The sequence below is a fragment of the Pituophis catenifer genome, unplaced genomic scaffold (genome assembly GCF_029215685.1).
Source record: "Pituophis catenifer annectens isolate HBS135680 unplaced genomic scaffold, rPitCat1.0.hap2 SCAF_3, whole genome shotgun sequence".
Lineage (NCBI taxonomy): Eukaryota > Metazoa > Chordata > Lepidosauria > Squamata > Colubridae > Pituophis > Pituophis catenifer.
This window is the reverse complement of record NW_027256883.1, coordinates 201,624,820-201,648,160: the sequence shown is the minus strand read 5'-3', so window position 1 is coordinate 201,648,160 and position 23,341 is coordinate 201,624,820. Positions and strand designations below refer to the sequence as shown.

The 23,341-nt window shown below is 40.6% G+C and overlaps 1 protein-coding gene across 4 annotated transcripts; it reads right to left on the bottom strand.

The window, feature by feature from the left end:
• Positions 1 to 1,591: 1,591 nt before the first annotated feature.
• STX16 (syntaxin 16) lies at positions 1,592 to 21,493 on the bottom strand. 4 transcript variants are annotated; one of them, XM_070940088.1, is made up of 9 exons: positions 21,359 to 21,493; positions 16,709 to 16,720; positions 12,469 to 12,576; positions 10,320 to 10,460; positions 7,464 to 7,626; positions 7,279 to 7,370; positions 5,692 to 5,835; positions 3,930 to 4,010; positions 1,592 to 2,189 (listed from the first exon to the last, which is right to left on the bottom strand). In XM_070940088.1, the coding sequence occupies exons 1-9, from the start codon at positions 21,491 to 21,493 to the stop codon at positions 2,085 to 2,087; spliced, it is 981 nt and encodes a 326-aa protein (XP_070796189.1). In that variant the 3' UTR covers positions 1,592 to 2,084. The 4 variants fall into 4 exon arrangements, with proteins under 4 accessions (XP_070796189.1, XP_070796190.1, XP_070796191.1 ...); XM_070940089.1 differs by having other exon boundaries at positions 21,362 to 21,493; XM_070940090.1 differs by having other exon boundaries at positions 21,413 to 21,493.
• Positions 21,494 to 23,341: the final 1,848 nt, after the last annotated feature.

Sequence of the window (23,341 nt, the reverse complement as noted above, 5' to 3'; positions counted from 1 at the left end):
AAGTACAGTATGTTTATTTCTCATGCTGTCTGGTATCTTGTTATTCACTGTTCTTTGGCTGGGCCAGAACTTGTTCAAATCACAAATCTACCTGTACAACTGATAGTTGCTGCAGATGATTGCATAAAGAGATTGAATTCCATTCTTCCAGGAAGCAAGGGACCACTCTATCGGATGGCATAAAGTAGCCTTCTGCAGAGGTTATGTAAATAAGAGATGAATCAAAATAGCTGAGCAGAGTTCACCAAGAGCATATGAGAGCGTATGCACCAAGACAAATTCCTTGTGTGTCCAATCAGACTTGGCCAATAAAAATTCTCTTCTACTCTACTCTTTTCTCTTCTCTTCTCTTCTCTTTTCTCTTCTCTTCTCTTTTCTCTTCTACTCTCCTCTCCTCTCCTCTCCTCTCCTCTACTCTACTCTACTCTTCACCTTCTCACTAACCGAATCACAGCAGCAGCTAAACACAATTCTCTTGTGGCAATCCTCTTTTATGTCAAAGAGGTTTCAACTACAGATGTTGGGTTCTTCATTTATCTAGCCTGACTAGGTGGCTCAAGTGGCTAAGACACTGAGCTTGTCAATCAGAAAGATCAGCAGTTCGAATCTCTAGTACAGGTCTCCTGCGTGAGCAGGGGGTTGGACTAGATGACCTCCAAGGTCCCTTCCAACTCTGTTACTGTTATCTAAGCAGAATCCCCCAATGACCCAAGGTGGGACTATGATTCCTGTTTCCCTGTCATCAGATACAAGAAATCTGAATGATGCAAAGAGCTGGATGAAAGGAAGAAAACAAGGTGTAACAAGTACACAGGCAGCATTGCAATCATTCCATGATCAAATCTAAGGCAGTTAAAAAAACAGTTGGCAACTGGTGTGTTGCTAAATCACAGCAAAAAGAGATGCAAAGTACAACCTTTAAATTCTTCAGTACAGAATACTTTTTTAAAAAAAAAGGATTGAACACCAAGGGCCCCAAATAGCACAGCAATTTTAAGTTACCGTTAAAAGATGAGATATTTTAAATCACGAAAACTGTTTCTTTTTCAGCAACACCACCTACAATGTTAAGAGAAATAAGAAATACTGATGCAGAGCAAGATTTGCTCTGAACAGGATTCCAAATTCTCCTGAGATCTCGTAGCCGAGGACAAAAAAAGTGATTTTATTTAAATGTAAGTTCCTGATGCTGCCATTAGTTCAATTTAAACTGTGTGTGAAATGTACCATGCCCTTTTCCGTTCGCGCTCTGAAAATAAGATGAAATATGTAACTACTGCTGTGTATTATTAACAGATTCGGTTTGGGAAGGAAGATTCAGAAAGAGGGATCAGAGAAACGCTTTTCAGTTCAATAGTGGGAAGAGGTGGAAATAATCAAAACACATTCTTGATTATTTAAAACTTAAAAAAATCATCTTAAAACAATAATACTCTCTGTGGGCTAGAGTATTATTGATAATGCCAACCACCACTTTTGGAATAATAGAATGAAATTAGAAATCTTTTTTTTTATTTCTGTGAACCCATACTAATATTAACTCTGGAGGGGAAGACGATAAAGAGGAAATATTGTATCTTTAAGGCATTTTTTTTAAAAAAATAATCTCCAACGTAATAGTTTTGGGAATGATGTCCACATCATAATTTGGACAGTTTACCCTAAAATTAACCGTAGGCTAAGTCATGGTAGAAAGCACAGTATGATTCCTGTTTAGTAAAAAGCACTTCCCGAAATGTTTTAAATCACTTTTTAAAAATGCATTCTAGCATTTCAATGGCCTGGGTAAACGAAATGCCTGATTTGGTAGCTTTTCTCGGAAATTCTGACATTTCTGCACATTTCTGATTTTTACAAATCAACTGCCTTCCATAGTCACTGAACATGTAAAACAGAGGTTTTCTGTATGAACATTGCACAGACTTTGCACCATTAGATCCCCTGCATTCATCCAACAGGCAGCTTTCAAGAGCTCAACCATTCCTGTCAGGAACAAAAACGGGAGAAACACAACACACAAAAATTTGTTGCTACCTCTCAGACAAACACAAGAGAGAAAGGAAAGCATCACCGGCACATCGCGCCTAGCGGAATTTTACAGCAATAAGGACAATGATAAGGATAATAACTATGACAAACAAAATTAAAATGATGAGCATCTTCCGATTCTTCTTTTGATAATGCTCGGCCTGCAGATACAGAAAAGAGGACTTTAACACAGAGATTCTTTCCTGTAGATAGCAGAAAATAAATTACTCTAAATAAGGAATAATTTGTTAGAGAGCCACAGAAATGACCTTGGAGAAACTAAGCGGAGTGACGACTACAATATGCACAAAAAGTGTGCTTTAACTTGGAAAAGGCAGAAAAAAAAAATAAAGGATGGACTCAGACTGACTTTGCTTTTATTCCCTATATAAAAGGGAGGGAAGCAAAAAAAGCTTTCGGCTTTCAAGGTTACGTTACTACAGGCTGTATCAATAAATATTCTATCTAATCAAACTGGTGAAGTCAGTTTTCTGGTATGGCCTACCTGAAAATCTTTTTTAAAAAGCCTGATAGCATTTTCTCTTCACTCCTCTTATATCCTAGGGCAGGGATGAAATCTAAAATTTGTTACTACCGGTTCTGTGGGCGTGGCTTGGTGGGGGGGAGTAATGTGACTGGGTGGGCGTGGCCAACTTTTTTTTTTTTTACTTTTAAAAGCATTTTTTCTACAACCTCTGGTTGAAGAGGTTGTAGAAAAAATGCTTTTAAAAGTAAAAAAAAAAACCAGCCTCTGATGATTGCGCGGCTCAGCTGGGCATGGGGTGTGTGTGCAGGGATTTTTGCTACTGGTGCGCCGAACCACCCGCTGCCATCGCTACCGGATTGGGTGATCTGGTTCGAACCGGGAGCATTTCACCCCTGTACTAGGGCCATGATGGCAAACCTAGGGCACATGTGCTAGAGATGGCACACAGAGCCCTCTCTGTGGGCACGCGTACCGGCCAGCTGGTCTTCACGGGCACCGGAAAATGGCCAAAAAAATGACCAAAAACCAGGCATGCACGCAGCAGCGAGCTGGTCTTGGGTTTCCGGTGCTTCAGTGCGTGCGAAGACCAGCTAGCTGGTGTGCATGCACGTGCCAGAAATTCGAAGACTAGCTGGCTGGCACCCTCATGCACACTGGCCATCTGGTCTTCGGATTTCTGGTACACGCATATGCACACACAAGCACGCGCATTCCGGTTTGGGTACTCGGTGCCGAAAAGGTTCGTCATCACTGTCCTAGGGAGTAAGGACAGAACCAGTTTGAGTTTATTTCTAATGTTTCCTTTGTTTTTGGAACTTTTCTTTTTTTGTTCTTGTTGTTTTCTGGACTTCGTTTTGTGGACACTAGATTGTCATTTTCATTTATTTTTCATTATGTAAACTGTTGTAGAAAGTTTGGTACAGAGCAGATTATAAATACACCCGTGATGTTTCCCTTTCTGGCAGAAGTACGTGTAGCATAAACTGATTTATATCCCACAAATAAGATAAGGAATTACCTTAACCCTCATAGAACTCAACCCAAAGGTGAGCTCAACCTTTACACCTAGACTATTTTACAATTCTGTGGATAAAAAGAAATGGGTAGAAATACCCATCTGCCAACTGCAAAGAGATTTGTGGGAGAACTGCACAGAGGAACAATCAGGAAAACGTAATCACATTCACATGCAATCATTAAATGCTAGATATTGAGATATCTAGGATAGGAGCCATTCGTCTAACTTCCTTAATTTTAGCTAGCTGCCATTGTTGTCCTTTTAACTTCTAAAACAATAGGTATGAAAAGAGAAAATGTTATGCCTCTTAAGTCTGGAATCATACTAACAAGCTCCTCGACAGTATGAAATATATAGTATTCAGAATAAGACATCGAAAAAACATTCTCTGCTTACTTTATGTAGTTGTTTCAATCCTTCTTCTGTTTTTATGCATGACTGTTCAACATTGTAGTCAATCCTATCCAGTACGGTACCCTGAAGAAAAAATATGTATCAGCTCTGTAGGCTGAAATGCTGGTCTGTGACCATAATAAAGGTTGATTGATTTGAAATGCATTATGTATTAAGATAGGCTTAAGTTATAGAATGTTTTCTATTAATATAAATTGGTTGGCTACTGAATGCTGAAAAACCAGCATATGATGGTAAACCAGCATATGAAAATAAAGCATGTACAAAAATAAGTGAAATATTTGGTGAACCTTCCCTCTATACCTCTAACAATGTGTGTGCCTGTGCATGTATATATATTTACACACACCCCAATATAGAAATATCAAATATTCTATATTTCAGTGTAGAAATAGATTGAAGAACCAAAGGCAGATAATTCATCCTTGTCTTGCTTCTTGTATGTACATATACAATTGTGAGTAACAATCACAATTAAGCCCGAAATTTCTGTTGCTAAGTGAGACAGTTGTTGAGTGAGTTTTGCCCCATATCACAACCTTTCTGATGATCCAAATGACTCCCTCCCACTCTAGGATCTATCTGCCTGCCTATCGTCTGTCTGTCTCTCTGTCGTCCGTCCATCCATCGATGCATCCATCCATCCACCCACCTAACTAACTAACTAACTAACTAACTACGGTATCTATCTATCTATCTATCTATCTATCTATCTATCTATCTATCTATCTATCTATCTAATTTATTGTTCACCCATCTTAACTCTGGGCGATTGTTAATATTAAAAAGATAAAATTTTACAAAAATTCATATAATATAAAAAGATAAATACTCAACCCTAACTAAAACATGGGGAGAGAGGGAATAGGACCAGCAGGGTGTGTGCGTGGGGGGGACAGGAGTTATTAGTATGTCAACCACCCCCAATGTGAAGTCCCTCTATTGGAGCCCCATGCCACCTGACAAAGCCAGGTCCTTAAGGCCTTGCTGAAGGTCAGGAGAGTTGGAGCCAACCTCAGTCCAGGTGGCAAGATGTTCCAGGGGGCAGGTACAATGGCAGAGAAGGCTTTTCTCCTGGATCCCCACTAGCCAGAATAACCTGGGCGATGCGGCCTGCAGGATGCCTCTTCTGCTGGCACAGGTGCAGCAGGCTAATCATAGTGGGATGAAGTGGTCCTGCAAGTAGCATGGACCCATGTCATGTGATTATCATGTGATTCAAGATTCTTGAATTGCACCTGGAAGCAAACCAGCAGCCAATGCAGCTCATGGACCAATGGTGTTACATGGGCCATTCTTGAGCCCCCCAAAACTGTCCACACTGCTGCACTTTGCACCTGCTATAGCCTCCAAAGGCATAGGATTCCATCAGTATGCTTTGTAAGTGTATTCACAGAGTTGGTACAAAGGTACAGACAAGATACTTAGCAAAACTCAGGATTTCTGACAATGTTTGAATCGTTCCTAATCAAGCAAACAGAAATACAAAGTAAAATGATTAATTTTAATTAGGTTAGGACTAGTTTCAGAATTACCCTCAGTTGGTAAGCCAAAGTGAAATGATTAGATCTATTAGACCATTTTTTTTCAACGATGCTACTTCAATGTGATTAGGTTCAATCCACCTGATTTTTTATTATGTTTACATCCTGCTTTTCTTTCAAGTGAACTCCAGAAAGACATATAATCTTCTAAACCAAGATCTTATACGATGCAAATAGCATTGATGTAAGAAGCCACTTACCTGTTCAACTACCATTGCTCCTAAATCCCTGAAAATTTCATTAAGATCAGTAATGGACTGTATAATTTGTCGAATTTCTCGTTCCCGCTCTTCCACCAACATAGTGTTTTGTTCCACTAATACTAACTGGTCATCTGTAAAACCCTTATTAAAATAAAAACAAAAATGTCAGACTGTAAATAGCTAAATATTGTACCATTCAAAATGCATTGACAAACCCCAAAAGGTTTTCAAACCAAACAGCAGACTTATAGCTTCCCATTCAAATATAATATCCTCCTGCAGAAAAAACAATTGCTACCAACCTGCCATCCATTGAGGACCTGTATACTGCACGAGTCAAAAAGAGGGCTGTGAAAATATTTACAGACCCCTCGCATTCTGGACATAAACTGTTTCAACTCCTACCTTCAAAACAACCCTATAGAGCACTGCACACCAGAACAACTAGACACAAGAACAGTTTTTTCCCGAACGCCATCACTCTACTAAACAAATCATTCCCTCAACACTGTCAAATTATTTACTAAGTCTGCACTACTATTAATCTTCTCATCGTTCCCACCACCCATCTCCTCCCACTTATGACTGTATGATTGTAACTTTGTTGCTTGTATCCTTATGATTTATATTGAGTGTTTCCCGATTGCTTATTTGTACCCCATGACTATCATTAAGTGTTGTACCTTATGATTCTTGATCAATGTATCTTTTCTTTTATGTACACTGAGAGCATATGCACCAAAGACAAATTTCTTGAGTGTCCAATCACACTTGGCCAATAAAAAATTCTATTCTGTTCTGTTCTGTTCTTCTGTTCTGTTCTGTTCTGTTCTTCTATTCTATTCTATTCTATTCTATTCTATTCTATTCTATTCTATTCTATTCTATTCTATTCTATTCTATTCTATTCTATTCTATTCTATTCTATTCTATTCTATTCTATTCTATTCTGTATTTCCCCCCTCTGCAATCTCTTTAATCTTTCTCTTAAAAGTTCTCTTTTAAAAAGATAAGCACTATAATTGTGGCATAATTCTGACCCCAGCTGCACCCTTTGAGAGTTCCAATGAATCAGTTTATAAGCAACCCAATTCTTCCTAGCAACTGTGAGGATGATTTGTGGCAGATATCCTAGAGACCAATTTTTTAAACAGCAGGTAGTCAGCCTTAAGACAGAGGATAATATGGGACTCTCAGCTTAATTCTAAAGCCTTCCTGCAAGAGTGATTTATCATTTCCCTTGCAGCCTGCTGGGTAATCAGAAATAGAGAAAAAAATATCAGAAAGGGAACGAGAGAGAGAGATAGAGAGAGATAGAGAGAGAGAGAGAGGGAGAGAGAGAGAGAGAGAGAGAGAGAGAGAGAGAAAAGGGGTGTGGGGTGTGGTAGTACTTTTGATTCTTCGGCATGCCAGCAAATAGCGTGCAGTTTTCAAAAGTTTGTCTCTTCTGAGAAATTTGCACCTTAATACAAAAGAGACTCGTTCAACTTTAACTGATGCATGCAATCATTGCTTTCAAGTTCTTCACAGCAGATGCTGTGTACTTTTACATAAAAACATTCCAGTTGACAATTTGGTACCTACCCTGTCATACAGTGTCGTATCCTCCCCGTCATCCATGAGAGAGACTGAGGTGCCGAAGAAATGTTTGGCTCTTTCTTCTCGATTTTTCATGCCTGTAAGAACAAGAAGATTACTGCCACTAAGAATTCTCAGTCGCGGAGGGAAGATGCCCTGTTGTAAAAGGCCGCAAACAGTCCATGGCTTACGTTTGAGATAGTCAGACTGCCCGTGCCTAAAGCTTATGGAGAGGTCCTGCAGAGACTGAGCTAAGGAACACACAACGTTCTTCAGAAGCCGGCATTCTTGGTCCGTAGAGCTCCGAGTCTTGCTGTGCAAACCCTGGACTGCTCTCTGACATCTGTGAAATAGCTGGGGAGGACAGAGAGAGAGAGAGAGAGAGAGAGAGAGAGAGGACAAATCGTTTTTATAGAGAAACAGGAGCAAGCATTCCTGGTTCAATTAACAACAACAACAACAACAAATGCCTCAGAAACTATTTCTTTAAACTGAAGTAAAGTTATCCTCTAGAGCTCTAAGACATTCAACTATGTCTTAAAGCAGGGGTCTCCAATCCTGGCAACTTGACTTCCAAGGGGTCTCCAATCTTGGCAACTTGACTTCCAAGGGGTCTCCAATCTTGGCAACTTTAAGACTCGAGGACTTCAACTCCCAGAATTCCTCAGCCAGCTTTGTTGGCTGAGGAATTCTGGAGTTGAAGTCTACAAGTCTTAAAGTTGCCAAGATTGGAGACCCCTGTCTTAAAGGCTTATTTAATGGAAGCTCACAGTAATTTTTTGTGCCGAGTTTCTGGTGATTTACACTGTGCAGAGAATAACTGAAGCCAACAGAAAGAGAATATATGCATCTCAGAGTTGAGAATATACATATAGCTCATCGCAATAACTGAAGCTATTGGTAATATTTATTTCTTTGATAAAAAGCAAAAGGAGCTGTTGACCTTTAAGGGAAAAAAAATCCAGACTGAGGTATAATAAGGAACCTACGTACAGTTAGTCAGGCTCTTTTGAAAGTTTCGAAATAGTGCAGGAACCAGATTCCATTCAACAACCTTGTCCTCAAAGGGAAGGATGGAGACTGGATGACGATTGTCCAGAATCACTGGGTCCAACTATGGTCTCTTGAAGAGCTGGTATACCCTTGCCTCTTTCAAAACCCGGGAAACAACTTCGAAGTCAAAGATCAACTCCCATGAAGATTTGACCAATCAGGAGGGACCTGGATCTAGCATACAGGTAGCTGGAGAATTGTGTCCACTTCTTCATGAGTCACAGTCTCAAACCTGCCCCAGATAACTCTGCAAGACTCTGCTTCAGGCATCTCAACAGGACCTGCCCACTGGATTTCAATTGGGAGTAGATCTGAGTGACTTTATCTGCCAGCAAGATGCTGTAGCAATAGCAATAGCAATAGCACTTAAGACTTATATACCGCTTCATAGTGCTTTTACAGCCCTCTCTAAGCGGTTTACAGAGTCAGCATATTGCCCCCAACAATCTGTGTCCTCATTTTACCTACCTCGGAAGGATGGAAGGCTGAGTCAACCTTGAGCTGGTGAGATTTGAACTGCCAAACTGCAGCTAGCAGTCAGCTGAAGTAGCCATGAATACTGCACTCTAATCACTGCGCCACCTCGGCTCTATTAGCAAAACTAATCCTCATAAGGGTTCAATAGAAATTGTTAGGTCTTATTCCTCCCCAGCAGAAAAATGATCCATCTTGAACCAGTGGGGGATCACCCCAGCAAGTCAAAAAGCAATAAGAAAGTTATTTGACCAGGGCAATGGATGGATGGTAATATCCTCTAAAATCAGATCATGCCACATTTGCCCCAAGTAAAAAATTCAGGTGCAATGTGCAATCTCCAATTTGTATTGGACTGTCAATGACCTGGAATTAGTCCATGGTTGCTCTGGAGTGACGAATTTCATGGCTTGAGAAATCCCAGACTCCTTGTCACATGGTGGGAAACTGAAATTGCCAAGGACAAGTAACCATGGGATCTCCAACACCAGCCCAGCAACAGAGTCCAAAAAATCAGGTAGATTTAGTGTCAGAGGGTTTCTAACCAAATTCTATTATCTTTGCTGGCAGAGAGCGTTTGATTTTTTTCAAGCAAAGTGGGAAAGTATTCTTTTCCCAAGTCTTATAAACCAGGCAACCCAAAAATTTCTTCTTCAAGTGTTAGATTGTTGCAAAAAGTTGTTAAATTGACATAAATCTTTATTGGCATCAGTGGTATTTAAATTATGTGTAGTTGCAACAGCTGAACAATTAAATCTATAACATAGAATCTTAAGTACTGTTTTATTCAAATTAGGTCTCCATTTTTTAAAATGGTAATAACATTTTTTCCAAATGCGTTTTGGTTGGAATTCTTAACTGCGGATGTTTAAAATCTTTGCATTTTTCTTCTTAACATTACATATGTATCCATAAAAGGTAAAGGTAAAGGTTCCCCTCGCACATATGTGCTAGTCGTTCCCGACTTTAGGGGGTGGTGCTCATCTCTGTTTCAAAGCCGAAGAGTCAACGCTGTCCGAAGACGTCTCCGTGGTCATGTGGCCGGCATGACTAAACTCCAAAGGCGCACGGAACGCTGTTACCTTCCCACCAAAGATGGTCCCTATTTTTCTACTTGCGTTTTTTACATGCTTTCAAACTGCTAGGTTGGCAGAAGCTGGGACAAGTAATGGGAGCTCACCCCGTTACGCGGCACTAGGGATTCGAACCACTGAACTGCCGACTTTTCAATCGACAAGCTCAGCGTCTTAGCCACTGAGCCACCGTGTCCCTTTTATTCATATATCATTTATTATATTTTATATTTTTTATTATATTTTATATTTTATAAATATTATATATTTATTCATATATCAGTACAATATTGCCATTTTTAAATTTTTTTGTTTAAGAAGTCAAACAAAATTGACTTCTGACTGCTGGATTTTTCCCTTTATCCAAGGGGGCATTAGGGCAACTTACTCACATATCTGCATTAGGTAATACCCAATTCTATTTTGTAAGGAGAACCGCGGTGGCACCTGTGTAATTTCTTGAGTGGTTATTTCTATTGCATGCTCTTCCTCGCTGCTATCATCCAAAGTCGGTCTGTTTAAATGCTTGTCATGCAAACTGGCTAGTTCTTTCATCTTCTGTTTTATCCTGGATATCTCATATCGAATCTTAAAACGAAATTTGAAAAAAATAAGGGCAAATTTAGAAACAAAGAAACTTAAGTGAAGAAAACATTCCAGACAATAGTAAAGTTTAAAAAAAAAACAGCACCTGGTTATATTTTTAAAAGATCACATTGGCTTTTTAACAGAAAAATGCTATTCAATTTCAGCTATATACACAGAAGTGGAATCTTTTTACCCTTTTCAGACTTAGGGTTGGATCCACCGGGGGCGGGGGAGGGGGGGAGGAAAGCCATCATATTTTGGGTTCAGATCACTTCTGAAGCGGTTGATCTCTCACTGTCTTGACCAAGAAACTGAATTCCATCAAAACTAGACCGATAAAATACAGGTTGTTCTCTATTCATTTAGTGACTATTTGAAGTTACAATGGCTGTCAACCCTGAAGCTGGCCTGAGGCCATTTTGAGACTTCAGAGCTGACATACTGGAGAAGAGGGACAGGGAGGGGGGAATAGAGATAGTTGGGGTGTGGTAGCCAAAACAAAATGCTTTCTTATGGGAACCAAGGATATTCCTGCAGGTACTCTGAAGGAGGGGACTGGAGTCACCTAGCAACTGGACAGCGTCCTGATTGAACCAGTGGTGGGTTGCTCCCGGTTTGGTCCCGTTCTTGCGAACTGGTAGTAAAAATGGTGGGAGGCTCCGCCCACTGCCCAGATGTCATCATGGCCGATCTGCACATGCGCAGAACCGTGCGCGTGCGTGCTCCTATTGTGAACCGGTAGTAAAGGTAAGTAGAACCCACCCCTGGATTGGACCATGTAACTCATTGTTATGAGAAAGTGACAAACTTTCACATTTAATCAGGTGAAAACCACGGGAATATTCACAGAGGTGGGCATCACATACTGTAATAACTGGTTCGCCCAGAACCGAAAATGTGAGCGTGCAGCATCGAAAAAAATGTGATTATATAGGTCAGGATAGCGCCAGGGCGGGTGGACCAAGCCGCTGATCGGAACTACCGGTTCGCGTAAACCGGTCCAAACCAGCAGGAGCCCACCTCTGAATATACGGAGTCGGTTTTCACCATCTTATGCCAATATGACATATCCAATAAACCTATTCTTTGAGGAACTTGCCTGCCTCAGAGTTTTGTTTGCTATGGGTATGTTACTTGGAACCCTGACATTGGCACTGAAAAAAGTTAATTATGACTGTTTGCACACTAATGATCATTGCAGCATCCCCATGGTCACATGATCAAAATTTGGACACTTGGCAACTGGCATTTATTTATGATAGCTGCAGTGTGAGCATGTGATCACCTTTTGCGACCATCTGACACGAATAAAATCAATAAGGAAACCAGAATCATTTAATAACCATGTTACTAACTTAACAACTTCAGGGATTCACTTAACAACTCTACCAAGGAAGGTCATATAATGGGAAAAAACGTAATATCAACAAGATATAATCCAGCTATTTCCTTACGCATCTTATTGCCTTCAACCCTATGAATTTCCTCTTCCAGATAATGCTAGCAACTTGAACCTTTGCAAATCAAATGGATTCCCATATCAAAACCCTCCTCCTTTATAAATGGGAGAATAAAATACCATATATCCTGTTTTCCCCAAAATAAGACATCCCCTTATAATAAGCCCAATCGGGCTTTTGAGTGCATGGCAATAAGGCCAAGCGCTTATTTCAGGATTCAAAAAAATATAAGACAGGCTCTTATTTTCGGGAAAACATGATATTTCCATACTATGCCCCCATCCCTCTCTCTCTTAAAACCTGAAATATTGTAATATATTGTAAAGAATTGTACAAATTGTAAAAAGCAAATTTACATTTCATGGAGTTAGTTAGGTATGTATTCCTATTGAATATTTTTAGAACTGTAACTTCTAACCACCACTTTTTAATTTTACATTCTGCCCTGAACATCGGAAGATAAAAATTAAGTAAGCAAAATATTGGCAGTTTTTACTACTGCTTTTCCAGAATGTAAGCATATGTGATCACATTCTTTATATACTTACTTCTTCTATACCATCAATCCACTTGGGAGACAACCTCTTAGATACACAGATAGCTGCTTCAGGATCTAAACTGATACCTGATACCAGTGCCATGCGATCATCTGCAAGCTGGAGAAAAATAGAAGAAATGTGTTTAGACTGTTGTGAATCAAAATTACACATTTCTGATTCTTTACAACTCTTTGAGATTTCTTGGACACTAACCAAGGTTCTCTGGTGAGAAATCTGGTTATATATTTATTTATATCCCATTTATATCTTTTTTATTTTGACAAATAACTCAAGGCAACAAACATATCCAATGCAGCTTCCTCCACCTATTTTTTCCCCCAACAACTCTGTGTGGTGGGTTTGGCTGAGATAGAGTGACTGGCCCAAGGTCACCCAGCTGGCTTTGGTGGCCAAGGAAGGACTAGAATTCACAATCTCCCAGTTTCTAGTCTGGTGCTTTAACCACTAGACCAAACTGACTCTGTAACTGTAATGAGAGGCAAGTGGTGAAGTCTGACCCTTGTTAGATTACTCCATTTTAATTTAGATTTGCAAAGGAGAGCTGAATGTATTTCTTGAGATAGTCATGTAAGACAATTATAAGAACCCACAAACTTGGGCAACATACTTGCAAACAAACATGCATCCAGTGTCTTCTCTTCAGAACTCTGCCATTTGCAGGATTTTATGGCAGAAAATCATAGAAAAGCTGGTGTACAAAGTTCTCTCAGGTTTAAAGGAAAACCATTGGCTTAAGGAAAGGCTATGGCTCTGTACATAATACCTAAAATATTTCAATTTATGACTCATTCATACTGTTTGACAAAACAAATTCCCGGGCCAAGCTTCATTTCACACTGATGTTAAACACACCGTATATAAATGCAGAGTTTTACTTAAAACACAAGCCAAGTTTGAAAAAGTAAATCTAGTTAGGCAAGAAAAGCAGATGCACAAGGAAAAAGAAGGGCTTGAAGAATTTAGGTCAAATGGAAAGAAGGCCCACACTGCAATTTGATAAAGCAAAATTTAGCTTTGCACCCCTTCAAGAAGTTATAAAGAAAATAGGTAGTATGAAATTATTTCAGCTTTTGTTATTTTCTATATTACTTTCCAAACGTACATGTGCTTTTTATGCAATTGAAGTGAGGTTAATACATGATAAATGATTTTGGGCCAAGCTGGTAACTATTAAAAGAACAACTTTATTTTACTATTTTCTTTTCAAAGACCAAAGAACATTTTATGTCCCAGCTTAGCTGTCTATCCATTGTCAAGACCTCAAAAAGATCTTTGAAGATAGATAGGTATAAATAACCTCCATACTGGCTTAAGCCAAGATTAAGTTTGAAGCAAATTCTGTATCTTATATAACATTCTTAGCCTTTGGAATGATGGGGTCTTAAAGAGCGCACGTCTAGTAGACTGGGTTTACACATTGGACTAAGCCAAAATGTGGTTTGGCATAGCACGTTGAAAGAATCCAGCCAGTATATTTAGCAAATTGTTATGTTTCAGCACGTTGGGCAAAACCATCCTAATATAATTTATTTAACAAGTCATGGTTTAATAAAAACAACTTAGCTGGATGTGCACAGTAAGCCAGAGAGTGTGAATGAAACCGAAACCCAAAGAGCATAGTGGAAAAAACAGGACAGAGCGAGTTGGTTTGGGGGGATCCATTCCAAATTAATCTATAGGTCTGAGAATTTAGCTAGCCCTGGATCCCGGTCTACATTGGCACTGATCTTCCACTTAACATCCAGATAACGTCTGCTTATTAAGGACAAGTAGCTGCTTGCCGCCTCTCACAATACAACCCATGAATGGGTATTGTTTTGTCAGGAAGCTATATAAAAATCTACAGTTGGCTTTATAATTAAAGGAAATGCTTGATATATTAAAATTATTTATAGTTTACAACCTCTTTTGTTCAGACCTTGTTAGCTCCTGGTTTGAGAAAATGTTACACTTAAGGAACTCTTAAAAGCAATCCACCACATTAGACACAGTGGATCATCTGCAGTGGCAGCTCCCTTTTTAAAAGTGGCCCTCACGTCTTCCTAGCGATATATTTTAAACCTAAAAACCTTCCTGCGTAGTCAAACTCTACGTTTCTTTCGTTTCCAAGTAAACATGCCAGTTAAGACATTTCGGTATTCTTAGGCTTTAGTCCTTTTCTAGAAAAAGGAAATGGCAATTATGCTGAAGCTAAGCTAATAAAATGTGTCTCTGTACATCCAGAGCTTTAGAAGCTAATGTAAAAGGGAAATGTTTGGGGGCAACAACCAGCTCCAGTTTTTGTTTTTCTAAATATAAATGCCTGGATAAACAGCAAATGTTCACGTCCTCCTGTGCTGATGGCATTTTACATACTTGGGACAGGATTGCAAGGTAGCAGCAAAATTGATAATAACTGAGGACCCAGATTGTGGGGGCAATAAGCTGACTTTGTATAAATATACAAAAGAATGAAGGCTATTGCTTAGCGCATTGTAAGCCGCCCTGAGTCTCCGGAGAAGGGCGGCATATAAATCAAATTAAAAAAAAAAAAAAACTGAGCTACTTCTGCCCTGGGGAAGAATGGTCTGGACTCTTAAATATGAGTTCCAGGGTCCAGCTAGGTTGTGCTGGTTTCCTGGTGTAGCCCACAGGGAGCAGTCACAGGCCTTGTGTAGAGCCTTACCCAGAGGGCAGGGATTATTCCCAGCCCTTGCTCTCTCTTCGCCTGGGACGAAGCCACAGAACTGTTATTTCTGATATTTCTATTAAGGCATTGGAGTGGAACAGTATGCTCAGCAGACTTAAATTTATTAATATACCAGGCAAACAGCTTCTAGTCTCCTCAGTATAAACCAGAGGTCTTCAAACATGGCAGCTTTAAGACTTGTGGACTTCAACTCCCAGAATTCTCCACCTAGGATAGCTGCCATGTTTGAAGACCTCTGGTCCAAGCACTCTAAGACAGGGGTCTCCAACCTTGGCAACTTTAAGACTTGTGGACTTCAAGTCCCAGAATTCCTCAGCCAGCGAAGGAATTCTGGGACTTGAAGTCCACAAGTCTTAAAATTGCCAAGGTTGGAGACCCCTGCTCTAAGTAGAAATATTCAGACTACAGTGCTACAGACAACTCTCATGAGGAGAAAAACAAAATCACATTATCTCCAGAGTAGAAGGCAAGTAAGCACATCACTGAATTAAGAGATGTACTGTGTTAATAGCAAGCGTGCTAGTTAAGCAATGCACATTCTTTGTTAGAGTGTATAGGCGCTTAGGATGATCACTGTAAAATCTGGGAAATCAACACAGAAAATCAGACTGAACTTTCCTCTACTAACATTTTCCTTTGTGGCCGCTATATATGTTTAGCAAGCCTAACAGTAAGATTCGCTACAAAAAGCACACTCTATAGCATTAATCACGAATCACTCTGAGCTCCAGTATTTCAGAGAAAGACATTGTGATAAAATACAGTGGTTATCCAACCTTTTGGATTGAATGGGCCACATTGAGTGAAGACGAATTGTCTGGGCTGCATATATAATATAGTATGTGGAACAACTTGCCTCCAGAAGTTGTGAAGGCTACAACACTGGAAGTTTTTAAGAAGAGATTTGTCTGACAACCATTTGTCTGAAATAGTATAGGGTTTCCAGAAGACCTCCAAGCTCCTTCCAACTCTGTTATTCTATAGTCCAGTTATTTTGTATTATATTTCTAGTTGTATTGTATTATTGGATATTATATATATTTATTATTATTATCTTTTATTCATTAAACATGAAACTCAGTCAACTGAACATTTAAAAATGTATCACAAGTATCATTGACCTGCATCAATGGTTGATATGGGTTGCTGCCAGCATCCTAGGTATCTGGCATTATATTATTATTATTATTATTATTATTATTATTATTATTATTATTATTATTATTTTGTGGGGCCCACATTCCTAGCTGCCAGGGCTACATGCGATCCGTGGGCCATGGATTGGATATACCTGGTTTAAATAGTAATATTTTAAATCCTGGCCACTTCAATATCCATGCATATTACGGTAAGTGAGGAAATGAAGTAAACCAGAGACAAATTCCAGAGGACTATTTGTAAATCAGTCTTCTGGTTTCTCTTTGGAAAACCCCCAGGAGGAATAACCCTAAGTTAAATGCAGTAGTTAACCTTGCCACAACAAGCCAACTTTGAACGTCAATTTATTTGAAAGAACAGATTAGACAAACAGCACTATACCTCATCCAGCTCCTGAGATGGTTTGTGGATCACATCAGCCCATCCATATAGAGACAGCAAAAAATTTTAAGAGAGGGAAACAAAAAGAATAGGACAGAGCACAGGGTACAGTCAGTTGAAGGAATGCAAGTATTTTATTGATCAACATTGGCAGATTATCACAGAAAACAAAACAGTCTTTTAAAGCAGTATCAGTTTTCAGGTGGATTTGGCATTCGGCCTTGGGGAATAGCTGCATATTGTATTTTTTCCTTTCAATATATTTCTAATCATGTTCTTGATCTGTAAAGAAATGCACATTTTAGGAGCTTAACATTACAAACTTTTTAAAAAGTTCATTAAAAGTTCATTTAAAAAGAAAACCAAGGCAGACTCTCACAAACAGTATAAATTGCTAATTCTTAATATGATAGTCGATCCAGACCTATTTAACCTAGCCATTAAAAGCAATCATTCAATCCAAACTTGTTCACTGAATCCTAATTTAGAGAATCTGATTCCAATTTAAGTCAGTTACGTGACACTTGAAAATGACACAACTGTGTTTCCCCGAAAATAAGACCGGGTCTTATATTAATTTTTGCTCCAAAAGATGCATTAGGGCTTATTTTCTGGTTAGGTCTTATTTTGGGGGAAAATACTGTACTAAATGCACCCATCTGACTGACAATCTTAACTGGGGCTTATCTTAGGGGTAGGGCTTATATTACGAGCATCCTGAAAAATCATGCTAGGACTTATTTTCCGGTTGGGTCTTATTTTTGGGGAAACAGGGTATTTATTTACCAAACTGATACACCGCCCATCTTGCCAAAGCGATTCTAGGGTGGCTTACAAACATTCAATTAAAATGCACCATAAACATTAAAACAATAAATAGAAGATCTTACATTTAAGATTTAAACTATGTAGCCATGAGATGTCTAAAAAGAATCCATTGTACATATGAGTTGTAATGAAACAGGGAAAAAAGTCAAAGATTACATGCAGATCGTTCATTATAGAAAGTCTGTATGGGCAACATTCATTAACCAATCTCTAAATTGGATTTGTTTCAGAATCAAATGTGGCCAAGTTGAAGCCAAAAGAATTCTCACAGGTCAACGCTGTTCCTATTTTTAAGAAAAAGGCTTCTCTACACAGAGAATTGCACTAATGGATTTCTCAATTAGCAGGACTGGATGAATTCTTGAGGATACTTTTGATCCTACAATTTTGTTGTCTTGTTGTAACTTCCATCCCTAATTTAGTCTTATGGGTTTTTTGCCTGTTTAAACGAATGGAGCTCCGGTTATCCTTTTAGCAGGTCAAAAAAGGAAATGAGAAAAAAGGCACGACATGTAGGGGTGATGTAACTGTGAGGAGACGCTGACACTAGGACTGTTTAAAAGTAAAAAAAAAGCACATGACAGATATGATTTCTTCATGTAGATGGAAATGGATGCCATACTAAGGGCTTCCTATGGACACTTAATCTGGCCTTCCTTAGTGCTGGAACAACGACAGATGATATAAAGCCTTTCGGTATAGTTGTCCATCCTACTTTCTATTAACAATTTAGTTCATTCCAATAATTTCTGCTACAAACAATGCTGCTCTATTCTGCACAGATACCTGTCTGCCTTTCTTTAATACCAATATGCCTGTTTGCTTAAAGTCCTTTTGTTTCAGTGCTGTAAATGTCTATAAATGTAATCTATTACGATTATTCAGCTATTTCTTCTAGCAACTGGATGGCTTCAACAGCCTCCTTTGATCACACCCACAGAGCACAGTCCACGTCAAAAGGCAATCTGGCATGCCTTTTACATTAAGCTGATTATTGTTTTATAGTCTTCTTTAATTGACTTTACTCTTCTCTAGCATTTCAAAACTCCTGTGAACTCCCTAGTGACTTTATTTTCAGTCATTTCAACTCTATCACCTTGAGGAATAATTCTGGAAATACTACAAGACCAAAATAGCAACAACTATTCTGAATGCACACGTTAGGAACCAGTCCTTTAAGGAGGGAGGGCTGGATAATGGATCTACTTAAACCTCTATGATTTTCATACTGCCAGCTAAAAGACAAGTCAATTGGAAAATTAATATATCCTGCCAGTTAACTGCTGGGGAGGAAAATGGTGGATTATTTTATTAAAATTGCTGGCATGGTCCCATGAGTGCCTCAACTTATGACTGCCGTGACTTATGATGGAAATTCTGGGCTCCATTAGGGTCGTACGTGGCGGACCACTTGTATTCAGCTGATACTGCCTCTATTAGCAGATCCATTGCATATAAAGCAGAGGACTTCAAGCTTGGCAGCTTTAAGACTTGTGGACTTCACAATCACTAGTCTGTACCTCAGCTATAAATTACTTTCATACATCCACTCTCAAGAAAAATGTGGTTCTATCAGCACTATATCAATAGAACCATATGAGCTATTGCTAACTTTGCAACATCAACTTTCTGTGTTTAATACTAGATAAAAGTTTTTGGGAAGGTATTCAAAATATATTGTGTTAATACTACTCTGAGCCTGAAACTCCCCATTATGGACTCTAAATAGTTGTGCCCAGCAACATTTAGGAGTTTGAAACAGGGTATTCCAACTTTAAAAGAAATCTCCTGACCTCAACACATTCTATTTTGATATTGAAACAGGCCATTTCATACTGCCAAGAAGCTAGTTCAAGGGCAATCAATTGGTTAAAGATGGCATGAGAAAGTACAGGGCTACATTAATTTTAACTTCACCTTTATGTCTACCTGTATAATTATAAAAGGCATTTCAAACACAACGAAAGACAGCCTAGGTCCACACAAATATTTCTAATCATAGTGACAAGTATTCACTAGTTTTATTTTTTTACTGCACCTCATAAAAATATGGCATAAAAATGCTTGTTAAAAAACCCTGAGTTTTTCTGAGTGTGTTCAAGAAAAAAAGAAAAATGAATATCAGATGTCCTTGCCAGGTGGACTTGGCAAATCCAAAGAAAAAGAAATCAGCCAGGCAAGTCTATTTCAACGCTCACAGTTTCTAAGCTCTACCAATACCTAGCCATAAGCAGTTTCAGTTGAACGGGATGAATAAGGATTGATCATTTTGCATTATAAAATAATTATTATACCTGCACTATTGATTAGAAAATGGAGAAGAAATAAATATTCCATCATCCAAAAAAATCAAAACAAAAACCCAACCCAACAAAATGAATTAAATATTGGGGAATTTACTTCCCAAGCAATAAAGACAGCTTCTATTTCTGGTCACTTTGTTATTATCCTTAGCTGGTTAAAAACCAAAAGTGACATACCATGTTTTTCACAACAAATGTATAGAATGATCCACCTTTAGAAAAAGCCTAGCATTAGATTTATTATGGAATTGTGGAGTACAATAAAAAACATATAAAGTTAACTAGTGCCCTGCTGGATTGGCTCCCTGACCCATGTAAATTTAGCAGTGTTCTGGGAGGGGAGGGGGGCAACCATCTGCCTAAGGACGCCCTCTGGTTCTCCCAGTAGACAGCCTTCAATATGCTGGCATAACCCAGCCACTGATCCCAGTAACACCCATGAATCAGTCCAACCTTCTTTGCCCAGACTGAGCCAGATTGATAGTCTCACACTATGAAGATAAGACCTTTGCTGTATCAGGCTCATCTAACCCAGCATTCTGTGTCACACGAGCAGCCGATTCAGGTGCGTTTATAGTTAAGTCCACATGTACGGATATTATTATTATTATTATTTTTATTTTGTCGCATTTCTATGCCACCCAACTCCCAAGGGACTCTGGGCGGCTTACAACGAAGAATAAAACAATGCGAACAATCCCATAAAAAATGTTAAAAAGTAAAACATTAAAAACTTTAAAAACGTTAAAACACATGCACTCCAATTCGTGGCCAGGTCTCACAAGATCATTATAACAAGATCAACGGCCCCAGGCCTGCCCGAAGAGCCAGGTCTTCACCGCTTTGCAGAAGGCCAATAGGGTGGGGGCGGTCCAGACCTCAGGAGTTAATTGGTTCCAGAGAGCCGGGGCAGCCACAGAGAAGGCCCTCCCCCGCGGGCTCACCAGCCGACATTGTTTAGTTGACGGGACCGGAGGAGACCGACTCTGTGGGATCTCACCTGTCGCTGGGTATGCTTACTAGGGATATGCTTACTAGGGCTGCCTAGCATAAAATAATCAACCCGTTAGGTCAACCCAGATCTCATAAGATTGGAGAAAAGCGGAGAGGATTCAAGACCTCTTAAAAGGACCTGGTGGCTCAGCAGACTGATAGCATTGTGATTAACACCAGCTGTCTGCAATTACTGTAAGTTCGAATCTCACCAGGCTCAAGGTTGACTCAGCCTTCCATCCTTTCTAAGGGAGGTAAATTGAGGACCCAATTTGTGGGGGCAATAAACTGACTTTGTATAAATATACAAAAGTATGAAGGCTATTGCTTAACGCATTGTAAGCCGCCCTGAGTCTCCGGAGAAGGGCGGCATATAAATCAAATTTAAAAAAAAAAAAAAGACCAGGGGGAGAAAAAAAGAGGGATGGGGGGAACGGGACCCCGAAAGACATGCTGGCTATCTTAAGCAGTTGTGGGCACACAAACAAGCGTCACGTGGGATACAGTAGGATGAAGGGAGACTCACCGCAGCAGCCATGCTACGTGAAGTCAGAGGACTGGAGGAGCTGTAACTACTCACTTGCTCGGCCAGCAGCTGCCGGCTTTGGATGGCGTTGTTCCGCAACAACAAGTACGCGTCTGTTAAACGCCGGGTGGCCATGCCTGAAAGTTTCCGAGAGGTCCTTCTAGGACCCCCACCCACCCACCCACCCACACACACTCCCGCTCGGTCGCTTCGCTGAGAGCCTGCAGGAGACCCCCCCACACACACACACTCAGGGTTAACCCCAAGGGATCCCTCCACCACCACCAGGGCAGCTTTAAAAGGGCACCCGGTGTGCTGGAGCGGCCGCTGCAAAGGGCTTCCCGCGGGGTCTTTCCCTGCGAGGGTTCCCCATGCGGTTCTTCAGCCCCTCCGCCGGACTAAGGGAAACTGCTCCTCTCCCCACCCAGACGCCCCCGGCAGCAGCCCGCGGAACCTCCCCGTGTTAGTCTCCCTGCAAGCAGCCTCGCCGCCTCCACTCCACCCGCAAGGCAAGCCCTGCAAGGTTTCCCGCGGGCGGCTTTGCGGCTGCTCTCTTCCTCCTCCTCCTCCTCCCCGCCGATGGGAGGGCACGGAAGGGCCACGAAAGGGAATGGAACCAGCCCCGACTCCCTCCGGCGTGCCCTAGTCTTGTTCGTCCACCCTCCCACCCTGAACTGCAATCACGGGCCCGGCTCGGCTCACTTCCGCCTAGTCCGGCGCCCAAATCCTTCCCCGGCTGCTGGCCCCGAAAGAGACGTGAGACTAAAAGTTCCGGAGGAGAAGAAGGAGCAGCGGAACAAAGAGGCGCGGCGCTTTGGGGCTGTGTGTGATCCTCTATCGCCGGCTCCCGTTCGACACGCTTTCCCCGGCTGCTGACCCCGAAAGAGACGTGAGACTAAAAGTTCCGGAGAAGAAGGAGGAGCAGAGGGACAAAGAGGCGCGGCGCTTTGGGGCTGTGTGTGACCCTCTATCGCTGGCTCCCGTTCGACGCGATAGAGTGGGTCCGCGTGCGTGGCCTTGAAGGGAGGCTGAAGTTAAAAGAGGAAGAGAAAGTGGGGGAGGGGGGGAGAGTCCGGTGAAGGATGGTATTTCTCAACCTCAGCAATTTTGAGATGGGGAGATTTCGAGTTTAGATTAGTCACAGGTTCAGAACTGCCTGTTTTGCAAGCCTCGCTGAATTCACGCAGCCACGCTAGACTAGGCTAAGTAGAATCGGTTTTAATTTAGGTAAGTAACTAATTAAATCTAATGATGAAAAGTAATGGCCCGAAAAATAAAGTATCCCATTTATAACATTAACTGACCCTTCTCCCTGTAAATATTAACCATGCATTCTGCCCATCCTCCTAGCAGAAATCGCAGGAAAGAAAGGGGGGTGGGTGGGTAACTGGAGGCCTTTAAGAAGAGGCTGGACAGCCACTTGTCCCAAATTGCATAAGGTCTTTGGGGGGGTTGGACTAGAAGACCTCCCAAGGTCCCTTCCAGCTCTATTCTGATTAATTTAAATGTGAGAATGCAGCCGTGGTCTTTGTATGTTGTAGGAGCCAGGCCACTCTGTTAATCCATAATTTATTTGGCATAGCACTTATTTAGATCAGGGGTCTCCAACCTTGGTAACTTTAAGCCTGGCTTAAAGCAAAGCTGGCTGGCTGGGGAATTCTGGGAGTTAAAGTCCTCCAGGCTTAAAGTTGCCAAGGTTGGAGACCCCTGCTTTAAGTGAATGCAGCAATTGCAGTTTGTAAATCTGGAGCTAGTGTGTTGTGTTGATTCGGCTGCTGAATGGAAGTGAATTTACCCTCTTCTTTTCTGTACTTCTGTATCTGTTCCTGTTCATTACTTACCGTATTTTCAGAGTATAAGATGCACCTCCCCCCCCTAAAAGGGGGTGAAAATTTAGGTGCATCTTATACACTGAATGTAGCCCCGCCCACCCACTGGCCCTCACCCTCTGGCTCTGCCTCACAGCAGTTACCTCCTTGCAAG